Source organism: Neodiprion virginianus, chromosome 5, assembly GCF_021901495.1.
Source record: "Neodiprion virginianus isolate iyNeoVirg1 chromosome 5, iyNeoVirg1.1, whole genome shotgun sequence".
Classification (NCBI taxonomy): domain Eukaryota; kingdom Metazoa; phylum Arthropoda; class Insecta; order Hymenoptera; family Diprionidae; genus Neodiprion; species Neodiprion virginianus.
In genome coordinates this window covers 5,417,378-5,433,384 of record NC_060881.1, presented here as the reverse complement: position 1 = coordinate 5,433,384, position 16,007 = coordinate 5,417,378, and the positions used below count along the sequence as shown (strand labels likewise).

The following is a 16,007-nucleotide window of genomic DNA, read 5'->3' as shown; positions in this document are numbered from 1 at the left end:
AATGTGAAAAAAATTCAGCGTACCGTTTGAGAGTTGGGAAAATTGTCGAGAAAAATATTTTAAACAAAATCAGAAACAGCGATTGTCAGACGTTGTTGGTCGGGTTCGCATGGAATTCCCCATGGATATAATTCCTAGGATAAATAAATGTCAACAGAGCTGAACAGCCGGCGTGTGAAAAGGAAAGGGTGACTAAGTTTATCTGTTATCTTTATCAACGCACATTTACGATGAAATTTTATCCGAACCTGCGTATCGCACAAACGTCTGTTATACATATATTCACAGACGGCGTAGAGTGATCAAGGGCGAATAGATCTCGAGGGGCGTGTGCAACTAGCCGTCGCGTTATCTCACAAATACGACGTGGATTTACACACACACACACACACACAAACACATATATATATGTATATGTACGCATGGTAATTTATAGTAGATTAAAAGCGGGTATAACGGTTAGTATAAGCGCCTCCGTAATAACTTTCGTGTTTAGAAATCCTAAATTAGAGGGTTCTTCCCGCTAGCGCGTTTGTTTTATACTATATCCGCCATAGTGAAGCCCATAAACTCGTCACTTGCCGCCACACTCGCTTGTGTCTAGAGGTATAGGTGTAAATATATAGACATGTATGCGTAAAAAAGACGTACGCCTACTTGCACGCGCAATAACAATCACTAATAATTGAGCAATCCCGTGATGCACCTGATCTGTCCTTTGGTATCTCCCGTATCTAATACCTGCCTTGATAGCCGACCCCCTTAATCTGCGTTTCTAATTATTATGGGGACACGGCGTCGTAAATGCGACAGTAAAAACCGGCGCTTTTATATATATATATGGTATACGTATCTGACTCTGTATTATTACGTTATACTAATCATAAGCCACAGATATTGCGAGATGATCGAAATCGAAGATCGATTCGCTTGATTAGATTTTTCCATTTTCCACCACAATTGACGTATGTATCATCTCGTTTCGACGGAATAGGATTCACCGTCCTGCTATTAGGCGGCAGACGCGTGATTGTTAGTTTCTTTTCGACAAAATTGATTCGTAGCGTAGGGAAAGAGCGGATTGAAATTATATAATGCCTGCCCTCGACGATCGGGAAGGCTCCACCTGCAACCTGGCTATAATTCAGTTTCCGATCGCCTTTATGCGCCGCATGCAGGTACCTGGACCTACTCCGAAGAATGGAAAGGTAATTTTGTTGGATAAGCCACGCCGATTCTATTCACTCGATCCGGCAATCGTGTGGTATGATTGCTTCAAACTATTCCCATACACACAACTCGTTTCAAACTTTTCTCATTCGTTGTATAATTGTCAGGCTCTCGGGAAAGACTTCGTGATAGAAGAGTCATTTTTTCGAGTCACCTGAACAGACTGCAAAGACTCTCATTGCAGCAGAAAAGCTTCACCGGAAGTGGAACAACGGAAGCTTCTCGACTCGATCCCATCAACGATGTTGACTGTGATTCGCACGCTGTCTCTTGGACGATCGTCAGTGAGAAATCTACAAAAGATCGCTTCGACGAAACGTGAGTCGCGGTTTTCAACCGCTGATATTCAGTGACACAAGCTTGTCAATCACTGATTCAATTCCCATACAATCTTACGCTCGATACTCTGGTCAAAAGATCAGATCAATTTCCGAACTTTTCGTCGATTCCCACGCCACAGGAAATTGGAACGACCGCGTCGAAGGTGATATGCAACTCTTCTCCGGAGTTCTCCTGAATTTGGCAGATCGGATCGGTTCCATCCGATTCACAACGTGGATCGATATTCTACTCGTCATCTATTTTTTCGAGGCCAGCTGTTGTCCCAATTAGTTCCTTCTCACCCACTTCTTGTATACTTGTATAATGAAAATAACTTAGTCTCACTCAGTCAACGTCACTCTGTCAAGTATCGTTATTTTCATTATCCAATATCACACGATTCAACTCTTCGTTTTATTTTCTCTACGTCTTTTATCGATTTATTCGATTCCGTGATTAGCTTCTTAAAATCCGTGCGAACTGTTTTTTTTTTTTTTTTAGCTCTCTTCAAATCGCCAGAGCTAGTAGAAACAAAATTTCTAAACTAGGCAAAAATCTCGTACAAATAGCATCCAAATAGTAACGAGATTCATAACTACAACGACGTATTACGTCCTAATGTTTGTCTCTCTCTCTAATAAACGCTTTTCTCTCTCTCTCTCTCTCTCTCTGTCTGTCGTTTGCAACATTTCAGGTCGCGTAGGAGGTGATAAAATAGATCGTCAAGAGGCTGCGGTTATGGGGACAAATTTAGACCGAGTATCTCTGCTCGGCAATTTCCTGTAGGTAGATGTACAAAACACCCATAAACATATACACGCATAGTTTGAGCGACTATCTTACGTTACGTCCGCTGGCTCTCGACGCAATTTTAAATCGTCTCTCCTTCCTCTTTGCGTTTATCATCGGTGTACGCACACACGCGTGTATAGTATAATACAAACATCCGCAAGCACAAAAACACCTGAGAATTAAACGAGTCGCAACGTTTGACATATCAGAATTCGATCCTGAAATTATGTGTGTGTGTGTACGTACGTGAGCATTGCCACACGAACTCACCGTGCAGCGGCCTAACCGATTAGCCAACTCATTGTTGATTCATTCGAGCTCTCGATTCATTCATAGAAGCTTCTGACGCCCTCTCCTCTACCGGTAAAGTCAAACCATTCATAAAGTACAACCTGAGGCAAGAAGTAGCAACGGCAGCACGGCCAAAGAACGGATACTTGTATTAGATCTGTTGCACCGATTCGGCGAGCCGGACAATGTATGAGTGAATTTGATAAGGAATTTGAAAAAAATCAAGTTCCAGTCGAGAAAACTGTGAAAAAAAAAGATTGTACCGATATGCTTATTTATATAAATAATATGTATATATTTTTTTGTCTCATCTGATCTTCGTTTTCGAATTGTTATTGCAATTATATTGTATTACGAGACGAATGAAAAAATTGATAAGACGTTAGATTTAATTTAATTATTCAATTTCTTCGTTTCTTGATTGGTGTAAAAATTTTCATTTTGCAATTTGGAACAGCGTGCAGCGAAAATTACTACGACGTATCGAAATATTTCGACGGTAAACATGCTGTACGTGTATGTGTGAGCGACAACGATGACAATTATGTAAATATCAACGGACACTACGTAACGCTCGTCATCGAAACAATTTAAGTAACATTATACATACAGAGAAGCGGGTAAACCGCGTCTCTTGAAATGCGTTTTACACACAAGTTAGGTGTGTAACACAACAGGTTACACAATATCAATACACCGGACGCATGTCTGTGTGTAAAAGAAAAAGAAAATAATAATATTATACGATATGCGCTCTTCTGTCTTGTCCAGAACACCTGTCGCGTCTCGTCCCATCGCTCGGGGTAAAAAATAAAATAAAAATGTTAAATACCTGTTTTACGTTGTTGTTAGAATTCTCCAAGTATTTTATACTCACACGCTAGCCGCTAGTAAAAGTGGTTATAGTAAAAACGAACGTCTGTAAAAGCCTGAATCGATCTGAAATACTATTAAAAAAGTTCGGACGAAACAGCTGAGCTGAGCAATAATTGATCGGATTCTCCAAATTTAAAATACAGGAAAGCAAAGTTAAGAGTCACGGGAACAGAGGAGTTCAACGATAACGTGTATTGAAATTGGAAAATGAGAAAGCATAATTATCGTGGCATTCGTCTTTTGAGCGAAAACGAAAGTACAGAAGAAACGATTCACGCACAACCTACTGATTACGAATTTTGCCAATTTTTCATTCGCGAGCTTACGCATTTACGTATCGTACCAACTGACGCGTATTCGCACGGCTGATTAAGAGGTTTAAAGAGACGAAAATTCCCGCTACGTGCTCGTGTCCTTACAATTTATACGAAACACTCGTAAGGGCTGAAGGGGAAGCCGGCTAAAGCTTTTAAGATCGGAGCTTGCGTAATTCGCGTTTCATTTTGCAAACTGACAAGGATCGCTGAATAATTTCTTCACAAAACCTTTAATCCCTTGCGGAATATATTCAACGCTGGATTACAGATATTTTCGAAGCTCGGAATTTGCAACTGTTGCAAGAAATAACGTGGAGAAAAAGCTCAATTAAAGACACGACGACTCGAATACAACAATCGTGATCCAACTTCGTGCCGATCGAAAATCTCAAAGTGTAACGTCAAGTTGTCGAAGTCGCAAAAAGAGACTCGTGCGATTATAATCTGAATCTAAATCGAACCCGGCTCTTACAGGCACACGCATACATATATATATGTATACATGCATATACACATATATACATACATACAATATATGAGCCACGCTGCTGCGCCTACGTCGTGTATTATTTTCTCCATTTTTATTTCATTCGACACTCTTTCCGTCGTGTCGTAGTACGCAGCAGGCGATAAGCGCGGAGATAAGACGCGGCGTACTCGTACGAAAATACAGGTACAACACAAAAACACACACACACACACACATACGTTCTACATATATACGCGCAAATCAACTTTAGGCGCCGTACACCGTCTGAAACATATAATATACGACTCACCGAGTATCTAATTTTATTATCATTTTCATTCTCTCGTTGTTCTTTCGATTTACACGCTTATTCTTCGATCCATATTTTCTCCTCGGTTGAATCAAGTTTGGAATGAACAAATAAGAGGATTAAAAAAATCCCAGCTGCGTCATTTGCGTCCATAATTATATGTATATTTGAAGAAAGGTTTTACGGTTGAAAATATATATATATATATAAACATATACATATTCTTTTTTCTTTTTGCTCATTTCGTCAACGACTTAGATTAACACCGCTCGAATGTGTTTCCAAATCCGCGTTCACCGTTAACGTCGCTTACGAAAACGATATTGAAATCGATCGTACAGGATTGTGGAATAAGCGCCGTTTAAAAATTTCACGAAATTAATCGTGTCGAGCTCACCTCTTGGAGGGTTTCCATCGACGTTTCAGAACCCCCAGCATCGGGACGACGAGGAGGAAGAAAATGAGGAGGAAAAGGGTGACGAATAAAGTGGACGGGACGATCCTGCGACACCTGCGACGATGCGTGACTACTCAAAGCGATGATCACGGGAAGACGACCCCAAATCTCGCAGTCTCTCCTCAGCTTCCCTTACCCTTGATACTCGCTTCGTCCGAAACACCTTGCAATTTCACACTGTTCTACATTTTGAAGTTGCCCTTGCGGCCGCAGCCGCCGCTGCTGCTGCTGCTGCTTATTATTCTGCCGCACCGATTCTACGACGATCATAATCAAGCCGCACTCGCGAGAGAAACAATTTATATTACAAGAATTATATTATCTTTTTCCGTCTTACCGCGATTTATTATTATTATTATTATTATTGATTATTATTGATTATTATTGTTCAAATTCTCACCCCCGGGGGTGAATGGGAAAGAGGAAGTGGTCTAACATCGTCGCCGATTTATCGAAACGACTCGCATTCGTTTGATTTTTATGTTTTATTCGAGTCAGTTTAAATTTTATCAATATCGCCGTCGTTGTCGTTGTTACGTTTATTGGTTTTATTTTTTTTTTCCTTCTGCGAATAACTATTAATTAAAAACGCCGTGATCGAAACGATCCGTCGAAGCAAGGAATCGTCGATCGCCGATCGCGAAGCTCCGCACCAGCTGCTCGCCGAGCTTAAACTAAACAGAGAAGGCAGAACCACGCGCTAGCCGCTCCTCCCGATACCGAGACTTTGCCTCCCCCCCCCTCCCACCCCCTCCCCTCCCTTTACGCAGCGAATGCCAGCAGCACCGACCCAGTCGACGACGACGCCTGACGTCGAGACCTGATCCTCGTCGCGTCGCATTCGGCACGACGACGCGACGCCGCGCGGAGGAGTCGATCGATTTTTTCGCCACCCTTGCGGACCGATGACGAAATTAACACACTGACCGATTATTTGGACGAGGGATGGATTTGAGGAGGATTGCACGATTTAGAAAGCGACGCGATGTTTTTTTTTTTTTTTTTTTTTTTTTGAAAAAGTTACGGATATCCTTTTAAATCAATTTTATGGCTCGATCTAACAATTCGACGCTGTTGCTAGGAAATTTGGATCGCGGAATTGCATTTTTTTAATTTTTACCGCTCACCTACATTTTAGGAATTCGATTCGACGGGGAAAATATTATTCGAACAGAGTCGATGGTTCAGGCACTAAAGTCGTGGTTGAAGCTGAATTGTTGGATGAAATTAACTGGTCGCGAAAGTTAATTCGCTTTACAAAAATCACCTGAATGTTGACAATTTATCGAAAGACAAATGTGTTAATATCGACGTGAGGAAAACTTCAAATTAATCGTCATACTTGTGTTTGGAAATTGAATTTTCTAAAATCGATTAAAAATCTTTATTGCGACCCATGTTTCGTCCCGCGAAACTTGTTGTAAACAAATTATCCTTTCGCAATCCTAAAAATTTGTCATTTTTCATTTTCACAGCAATTTTTACCAAGTTAAGTGTGATTTTATTCATCAGGTATATTTCCCGAAACACGGAAAAAACAATCGTTTTACAGACAATTGTTTTCACACTTCCTAAGAAACGAAAAATATATCATCGTACTTGATTACCCGCATTTGTCGCAAGGTTTTTCCAACACCCGTAATTATACTTTTCAAAATTCGATCGATTCAATGGTCGATGCAAAGTAACGCGTCGAAACATACGCGACGTGAATAAATTTCAATGTAAAACCGTGAGTAAAACGACTTTTTTTTTTTATTTGTTTTTTTTTAAATCCTGCTTCCCGGTTCGCTAAGTTCGCGAAGACTGTCTTTAATTGCGATTAATGTATCGCCGATTTGCAAACCGGTTATAAACGAACTGCCCGTGCTGACTCAGGTGAAAATAATATACGGTAACGAACTTGGCAGTAATAAGGAGCGCTCGTGAAATTTGTTAAAATTTATTACCGGTCAGGGCAATCGTGGCTCGACGTGAACGATAACTAATATCGTTTTATGCCCAACAGGCTGAACTTCGGGTCAAATTCCCCCCCTCCCCCTCGCCGTGCACGTTTTTGCAGATCCGACAAACGTAGGACCGAAAAATAAACGTCGTATACAAGGCACGAGATTAGGTATCGGTAAACACTCGAGGGAGCAGCGTTATTGTTCTTCGGCAGCTTTAACCATGGGGGCCCTTCGATCCAAAGATGAGGGAACGGTGCCCATACAGCCACGGGATGAAATTGATCGCTCTACGCGGGAGGTATCGACCGGTTATTTCTCTCTCTCTCTCTCTCTCTCTCTCTCTCTCTCTCTCTCTCTCTCTCTTTCTCACTCGGTATTCATGAGGAATTTCCAACCCTCCCGGTCTCGATCTACACGCAGCCCCATCGATGATTGCAATATGAAATTACCACCGTAACACCGATGACGATTATGACGACGCGTGTCTTGAATGGGTAATTCTTTTTCTTATCCGCACTCGATCATCGTGGCAACGATTCTAGTTCCGAGCAATTTCATTTTCATCCACTTTCACAGTTTCACAATTTTATACATTTTCGAATGATTTTTTGTACAACAAACTTTGATGTGGATGCAATCTGACTTGAGAACGAAGCACCAAGCCTGTGTCGAAATTTTTTTATTATATTTGGGGTTGTTTTATACACTCCTTAACTATACATGAATTTTTTTATTTTATTTTTACCGTATAGTAACGAAAAGAATGCAGGGAACAAAAATGTAGTTTGAACGAAAGATGAAAGGGTCATTAATTGTATTGAATTGGCGATAACGCTGAGATTTATTTTGTAGAGATTCAAAATTCAGAGACTCCCAGTGTAGAAGAGTCAAAATATAGAAATAGAAAATATTGGATCGTTTGAATTCCAACGATTCTATGTTTTGGCTTTCTATAATACTCGGAACTTTTTACATTTCGACTTTTTTATACTCCGATTTTTTAAGTCTTGATATTTTTAAAAACGTTATATTGCGTTTCTTTCATTTTCCGATCCTTTTTATATTTTCAATCCTACGCAAACCGAAAAATATAATCCCAGATCAAAATGAGTTTTGTGGCTGTATCCATAAATTCTAATCAATGTTTTCATTCTTGTCGATAACCTAACTCGTACCACATTTTCTTGTAACTATTTGCACAGTCTGATATTGATGAAACAATAAATTGATACGAGGTTCTTATTTAATTAAAATAAAATGCAGTTCATTGGTAAAATAAATTCAATATTCCAACATCGAAAAAACGTAGCATAGTCAACTGTACAAATATTCTTCTTATAATTTGAACGATATTTGTGAACCGTTATTGCGTATATAACGATGCCATTTCGTTAGAATTTTTCCCTAACCCCGAGGAACGAAATTTTTCTCACAATTAGCGCAATCGTACAGAGTCAATGATCGTTGAACTTGAATTTATTGCACGCGAATGAACTTGAAGAGCAGGTTCGAGTTCCGGCTTCTTCTCCAGCACCCCAATCCGTGTTTTCTCTCGTTATTCTATTTTATTAGCGTTCCGTTTGTCGAGTGGCGGCTGAGCGGGTGAATCGCAGAAGAATCCAAAGTATAAAAGAAAGAAGTCTTACAGACTTCTCACTTCTGGAACTCGAGAGATGCGGCTTGGAAATCGTCGAGTTTTTGAGAGTGGATACTCGACGGAGACGAGATGCTCTCAAGGCTTCTTCTTATCATACTTGACCCATATTTTCCCCGCATCTCCTTCCTTCGAAACTATACCTGAAATAGGAAATATACGTGCATAGTTGGTGGTATATGTTACATTACGTATAATAACGAAATTTCAGCAGCAATGGCGAAGAGCGCGCCTCGCGCTTCCGAGTTCAAAAGATTCGCGAAATAAATTACACTCTACCCGTACTTTTCTCCTCTACGTTTCTCGTTCAATTTAATCTGCGATTTTCAAACCTTCCGCGGCACAGCGGGTTGAAATTTCAAAATTTCAACGTCAGTCGGTCATGAGTTATGAGTGAAATTATCGAGTCTGACGTGACGAGGATTAATCACCGCTCTTCAAACTTCTTCTTTTCTTTTCTCTACACTGATTCGTTGCTAAAATCCGCCAGCTTTGTTTCAGGTATTTGCGCGTGTTGTATCCTTTCAGTGCGCAAAAAATTAAACGGAAGAGAAAAGAAAAAACAAAAAATTAAAATTAAGAACAAAGATGCCGAGTATCACTGCAATGCAGAGGATTTTTTCAACTCGCCCGCAATCGAGTCGATATTCGTCAACGAATTCAGCGCCGATTCTGTTTTCTTTTCAGATTTTTGCAATTCATGCAGCATTTACTGGCGCACACTGACGATGAGAGAAATTTTTAGTTTCGCGGTAGAAGTGCACGTAAGTTGCACCGCAGCCGAGGAACCAGATGGTCAAAAACCGCGGTGAGAAGAGAATGCACGGAAGACTGCGTGAAAGAACCGAGAAACTCCCGAGAAGAGGAGCAAAAAGAATGCGCCAAAAGAGATAGAAGGAAAGAAGAAAAAGAAATGAAACATCGCAGAAAAATGCGACCTGAAACTAATAACACTACAGGACGAATAATAAGCCAAATAAAATAACAAATTATTTCGTGCTTCATTTAAGTATATAAAAAGCCGAAATGTCGAATGATACTTTTGATTTTTCGTACGACGACGTTACATCGAATCGTCACGATTTTTGTCAGAAATTGTCATTTATGCCAAGCGGTTCAACGTAAATTTGCCAATGTCAAAAAGTATCGTCATTATACTTGCAAGTCGTGAAAGAGAATTTATTCTCTTTTTAATCTGCGATCATTTACTCAAATTTTGTGTTAATTAATTTGTCAGTTCCGAATTCTCTGTATTCGTTTTACAATTAGTGTGATCGGGTAAACCTGTTTTTATTAATTTTCAAATTCCCAATTTTGGAAGTAAAAATTATCCGTGGTTCCGGCCGGGATCGAACCGGCGACCTTCTGCGTGTAAAGCAGACGTGATAACCGCTACACCACGGAACCCGCTTGAAAAGGTATATTTACAAAAAAATTTGTACAAATTTTTCATCTTCTGTCTCATCAAGTAGAAAATTAGAACCCTCTGAATTCTCTTATTTTTCAATGGCAATAAATCGTCCTTTCGATCGGAACAAAAATTGTTTTCCATGCTTATCTCGCTCGGTAACGTATCTAACCAATTTTGATCCGTTAAGAAGGTTCCTTTCTTACCCTCTTCCGAGTTGTTATACGAGTTTCACGTCGACGATACGTAATCAATGTTCATGCAACAATTCACAGATGGCGACACGCTGCAAGGCACAAATTATCTTTTAAATTAAACATAAAAAAATAATTTATGATGACATTTTTTTTTTTTTTTTTTAGGTAAATGTCTTTAGTACGGGATAGAATTCAGATTCATCGATTACTGAAATTTTTGTTTTTCTTCTTTAATCAATTCAACACCGAAAATACATTCGAATTTCAAAAAACTATATTATAAGCATAATAAATCGAATTATCCCTAATTCAAAACGCGAGTGAGAATAATAATTAATAAAAATGTCATTCAGACAACCAAAAGGTAAAGTTTTCGGAAAAAAATTAGGACACTGATTATTTTGTAAGATTAAAAGAAAAAAAAACCAAAAACTTGCGCATATAACGGAGACGGGAATTCCAAACCAACGTTTGTTTGTTTACGAATACGCTGACTGTATATTCTTTATTCAGCGACGAATATTTACAGATAATTAAATCAGATACAAGCGATCAGCGATTAATCATTAAACGTCAGAATTGGTCGTTGCACTGGAAGGTCTTAGTCATTGTCAGCTATTCGAATCTCGATAAGAAGTTATAAAGTTCTGAGAACGGAAGTCTACCTCACTCGTCAACAAGAATCTAATCTCAATTGATTGTTTATTCATTCAAATTTAGCTGTGGAATATTTTCCCGAACAATCGAGAAGAGAAAGCTGTACAAAAAGTCAGTGAAGGCAATTTATTGTATTAAAATACCGAAAATAGGAAAGTTTCTTACACAATGCAGACTTTATTTTTCGATAAAACAAATATATGCTCACACCGATTGAGAGTTTCTGAAAAACGTATATTAAATATCGAGTAATAAAATGAAAAAATGAAAAATCGGAAACGGTAAAAAAATTACTTGTCAACAAATTTTCGCTTCACAGAGATTGAAACGACAGAGAATATAATGCTGATATCAGATGGCGATAGCGAGATATTGGCGATAGTGGGAGTTGAATGGCTGCGAGGCTGACGAGTTTGGTGACAGTGAGCGAAGAGTGAGTTGACAAGAGCGGTCAAATATCCGTCGGAAATTTATTCGTTGGTTAATAAACGTGCCAAAAACCGACTGCCGGACAGTGATAATCGACACCGTGAAAATCGTTAGGTTACAGTGGTTCGCAATGACGGATTCCGCCGTTGCGAAAACCGAGGAGCCCCATAAAATTCGAAACACGCTTAGACTTCAACCTATTCGATACCTAAATATTTTCTTCAGTATCATTCTGCCGGTGAGTTGAAAACAATATTTTTCCATTCCCTGGAACGATTTTTAATCTAAAAACGGTCTTTGTAATTTCTCGTCGCTTATAATTGGTTCGTTTAACGATAAACGACATTTTTCTTTCTTTCCCATCATTTGCAACTATCAGCTTTAGGTGCGGCGTTGTGTTAATTGAATTGAAAATGAGAAAAAATATATATATACATATATATATATATGTAACAATATCGGCAGCTCGATTTATTCTTGATTTATTTATTTCACCCTTGGACCGTTGCAGGGATTTTAAATTTGACGTGATAACAACGATCGATGATCGGACAAATAGAAATGAAAGTAAACACTGTACCGGGACCGCAAATTCGTTTCACTTATCTCGTGCAAATTATTATTGCTATAAACTGTATATATGCACAATTTTTACTATGGCAGATTTATGGGGCCGGAATTTTGGTGATAACACTCGGCGTCAGGTACGAATTCTCCGGATACCTGGTCTACCTTCACTACTATCTGGAGACACCGATTTTGGTCCTGTTTCTAGGCTCCGTACTATTAATCGGTATCGGATGCCTCGGTATTATTTCATCCGCGCAAAGTATCTACCAAGGAATTGTGACGGTAAGGAATTTTCAAACATTTTTTTTCTTCTTTCTGTTTCTCATTTTATCAGTCTCTGCAAGGGGCTTTTTATATATATTTTTTATTTTTTCTTTTTTTTTTTGTCCACTTCCTTGAGATTTTCCTTGTTTATGTAATACAAATAGATGACAAAAGAACTCGGTACAGTTACAGCCTTTGGTCGCGTATGTATAATTTACATATATATATATATATTTCTAAGCCACATTAGAAGTGATAGCAACAAAGTGTTTCCGGTAAATTTACGCACGTGAAAAATTGCTCCACTACATATCAATGTATGTTCGTATCATGTTTCTCCAGCAACGTTAATGTAATCAGTATCGATAGGAAAATTATCGGCAATGTTTACGCCGTTACACTTTAGCCTTGCAAAAATTTTTCAAATCTCGAGCTTTTTTCCACGCTATTGTACGCATATAAAAACACAATAACTTGAACGCTTCAGGATTCCTCCTGAATTTAAATTATCGATACTCAATTTGGAACGTTTTTTCCAGTTTGGCGTTCTGCTCTTCGGCTTGTTAATGATAATGTTGACCATGCTCGCCATAGCTTTCGCTACTCTAAGCTCAGCGCGAAAATCCATTGAAGACATCCTCGAAGATCACATGGCGAATTACACCACTTACAGCTTTGACGTTGACTACCTTCAAGCGAATGTAAGTTTATCCAAAATCAGATCTTTTTTCTTTTTATTACTTCTTCCTTTTTGTTTTCAACTTTTAACACTAACTATCTGAATACGGTTGACATGTGTGTACATATTGAACAAGCAGATAACACATCGCGTACTATATCTTTTTACAATTGTAAAATCGTATGGATTATGAAGGATCTTAGCAAATCTCACTAATGCGAGTAATCAACGTCTATATCTCTCACAGTCGTGGAAATAGACATTGACTCAACCAGTTATTATATTCTTACGTACATACGGGACATTCCGTGTCAATTCGGTCAATGATTTTCCCTCGCCGTTTTTCATTTGCTTCAGGATTTTTCATAGGATTCTATGATCACAAAAAAGCACGTTTGAATTCCTTCAGATTTTTGTCTACAACAGCCAATTTTTTATGATTATTCAAACCTGTCTAAAAATGGGCATTTCTTTTAAATCTCAAAAGACTCTCTAGAAATATTATTTTTCATTTCGATCATTATGACATCGACTCGTGATGAGACGATTCATTTCAATTCTTTTCTTTTTTCTCGCACTTTAAATATCTTGAACAAACAAAACACCATGTTTCAAGGTTCAAAAAATTTTCAATAAGTTAGCAAAAATGTTGTATTCAATTTTGAATCTCTTGACGGTCGAGTTGACGTGGAACGCCCCATACAGAGCTTGTATCGTCATCGTGATCCATGATAACCGCGGTATAACTCCACGCTCTAAACGATCTACGCTTTAAATTAATCACGTTATTTGCGATACGAAACTAAATCGAAAGATTATTTAACTGATTTCGTTGACGAACGCAATTTGGGTGAGAAATACGGTTAAATTAGGAACAAAAAAAATTCTCCCCGGCGGGGAATCGAACCCCGGTCTCCCGCGTGACAGGCGGGGATACTTACCACTATACTACCGAGGACTTGAAAACGTATCGTGTCACTACGGTATTTTTCTTGCAGCTAAATTGCTGCGGATTTGACGATTTTACGGAATGGAATTACACTTTGGGATACATTCCTGGTTCGTGCTGCGACTCTGATACCGTCTGTGAATTCGCCGATGTCAAAAGCCTCGATTTAGAAGGCTGCTATGACGCTCTAGAAGATCTGGTTACATGTACGATTAACTTCTTTATGCTGGTTCTTGGAATACTCGCTTTAATCGAGGTATAATATGCGTCAAAGTAAAAGTTCGAAGTTTATCAGGTCTGATGAAATGTCATTTAGTCAGGCCAGAAGCTGCTAATAATTATTCTCGGGCCACTGATTCTTCGATTTCGAAAGTTATGCGAATAGCTAAATTTGAAAATTTCAAAACTCTGTCATTTCGATAGTTTTCAGTTTTCACTGGGTCGTTCAATTCCAAATTTTCTAAAATCTTAAACGTTTCGCTATTATCCATTCTTTGAAAAAATCGATGTTTGTAGATATAATTGTTTACTTAACAGAAAAGAAAAAAAAATCGACGCTTTCAATTTTGTTCCAATTTTGTTATAGAACATTTGATTCGTTCAATTATTATACAATCAACTAAAGTTTAATCAATTTATTTTCATTTATTTACGTAACAAAAAAAAAGTTCGTTATGATTCGTTAATTTTACTATCAAATATAAAAGTGTCACATATTTTGTAATTTTTCCTTTTCGGATTTATTCATTCCCATAATATTGTACAATAATCGAATATAATTAGCAGTTTTTTTTTTCCCCCCTCCAACATCTAAAACCTAAATTTCTGAGAGCATTTTTACCCCCGGCCTGAAATAAGCAATAGGGTAATATGTTCGAAATAAAAATTTCACGAATCACGTGATACTTATTTCAGGTGATCACAATCGCTCTGACGTATTTCTTAGCACGAGCAATCGGCGATCGTCGTCGAAGGGTCTTGCCGTCCGAAGAACCGGCCGAGAGTGAAACATTGGAGGTGGTAAACAACCCCTTGGCCGTGGGGAGAACCCTCCCCAGAGTAAAACCGATCTCAAAAAATATTCGTACCGGCAGTCCAAATTCGGAGAAAAGATTTAACCAGCAAGTCGGTCAACGCCCTTTCATAGAAAACTACCCCCGGCTTCCATCTCACAAAAACACCGGTTTTTATGCCAGGACAATCGTTCCTTCGGCTCCACCGCAGCATCTCGTAGAACGACAGAATCCAAAAATTTTTTGAGGGGGGATTCATTTCGCGTTGATAATCTGCTCGGACATTTTCCAGAGAGGGAATGAATGCTAACAATTTCGTGAATTTAACAGAGGGGTAAATTTTTTTGAAACTTTATTGTTCGTTATAAAGTTTGCAAGACAATGTTGTATGTGAATTTTAAAAATAGCCAGTGCACCTTTGTGAAAGTCGAGACAACTTTTTGTTCGTCGCTTTTATACGTGTGTATTTAAGCACGCGATGATAGATAAGAATATAACATGTTTTTAGGCGTTATCTAGGTCAGCAGAGTTTTAAATCAAGTAATTTTATTTTTTATTTTGTAACATTACCGCACGTCGATGTATTTACTAAGTTTTCCCAATTTTCTTTCGCTGTAATAATTAAAATTTGATTGAAATATTTACCCGAGTAGATTCCGACTTCTCGGTAATTTTCATTTTTCCAGACAATGCGAAAATTTCACGAACGTTGATTAATTATCGAGCGTGGTGAATCACGATATTAACGACTCGCGTTACTCATAAGTCAATTATACAACTCACCGATATTCTTCATTGATAATCGTGTCTAAAATAATATTTACAAAATAAGATTCTGACGGTAGGTGTACAGTTGACTGTCATTAACGCAAGAATTCGAAAACAATTTGCCGTCAGTTTCATGTGAAATTTTTCAACAATTCACTATACGGCAGTAATATAATTTACGTCATGAATAAATTAAAAGTTATTCGCAAAATTCGCGGGCTAAACTTTAATACATGCACGAAAATAAGAATCTGTCGGTAAATCGGAATAAAAAAGTTGAAAAAAATTATAACGTGACCAACGACAGTAACTGGATTCCATATATGTTATATCGCGATGCCTACGTGATCACAGAACTGTACGTATACATTTGTGAGTAGTAAAAAAAGAAAAAGGAAATTGCAGTA

General features: G+C 38.4%; 2 protein-coding genes and 2 non-coding genes across 10 annotated transcripts in view; 1 reads left to right on the top strand and 3 right to left on the bottom strand.

Moving 5' to 3' along the window:
• Positions 1–5,748, bottom strand: part of LOC124305314 (uncharacterized) — a 167,726-nt gene extending 161,978 nt beyond the window's left edge. For 4 of the 7 annotated variants that reach the window (XM_046764575.1, XM_046764576.1, XM_046764583.1 and 1 more), the window contains exon 1: positions 5,004–5,748. In XM_046764575.1, the coding sequence (XP_046620531.1) occupies positions 5,004–5,044 (41 nt within the window). In that variant the 5' untranslated portion in view covers positions 5,045–5,748. The remainder of the gene's footprint in view (positions 1–5,003) is intronic. The other 3 variants (XM_046764577.1, XM_046764579.1, XM_046764582.1) reach the window with 1 other exon arrangement.
• Positions 5,749–10,000: 4,252 nt separating this feature from the next.
• Positions 10,001–10,073, bottom strand: Trnav-uac (transfer RNA valine (anticodon UAC)). The gene has a single exon. It is a non-coding gene; the product is annotated as a tRNA-Val (tRNA).
• A 1,414-nt stretch (positions 10,074–11,487) lies between these two features.
• On the top strand, positions 11,488–15,972 carry LOC124304760 (tetraspanin-9-like). Its single transcript, XM_046763374.1, has 5 exons — positions 11,488–11,595; positions 12,021–12,209; positions 12,731–12,892; positions 13,869–14,075; positions 14,735–15,972. Exons 1-5 carry the CDS (start codon positions 11,488–11,490, stop codon positions 15,077–15,079), a joined length of 1,011 nt encoding a protein of 336 aa, XP_046619330.1. The 3' UTR covers positions 15,080–15,972.
• Trnad-guc (transfer RNA aspartic acid (anticodon GUC)) lies at positions 13,757–13,828 on the bottom strand. Its single transcript has one exon. It is a non-coding gene; the product is annotated as a tRNA-Asp (tRNA).
• Positions 15,973–16,007: the final 35 nt, after the last annotated feature.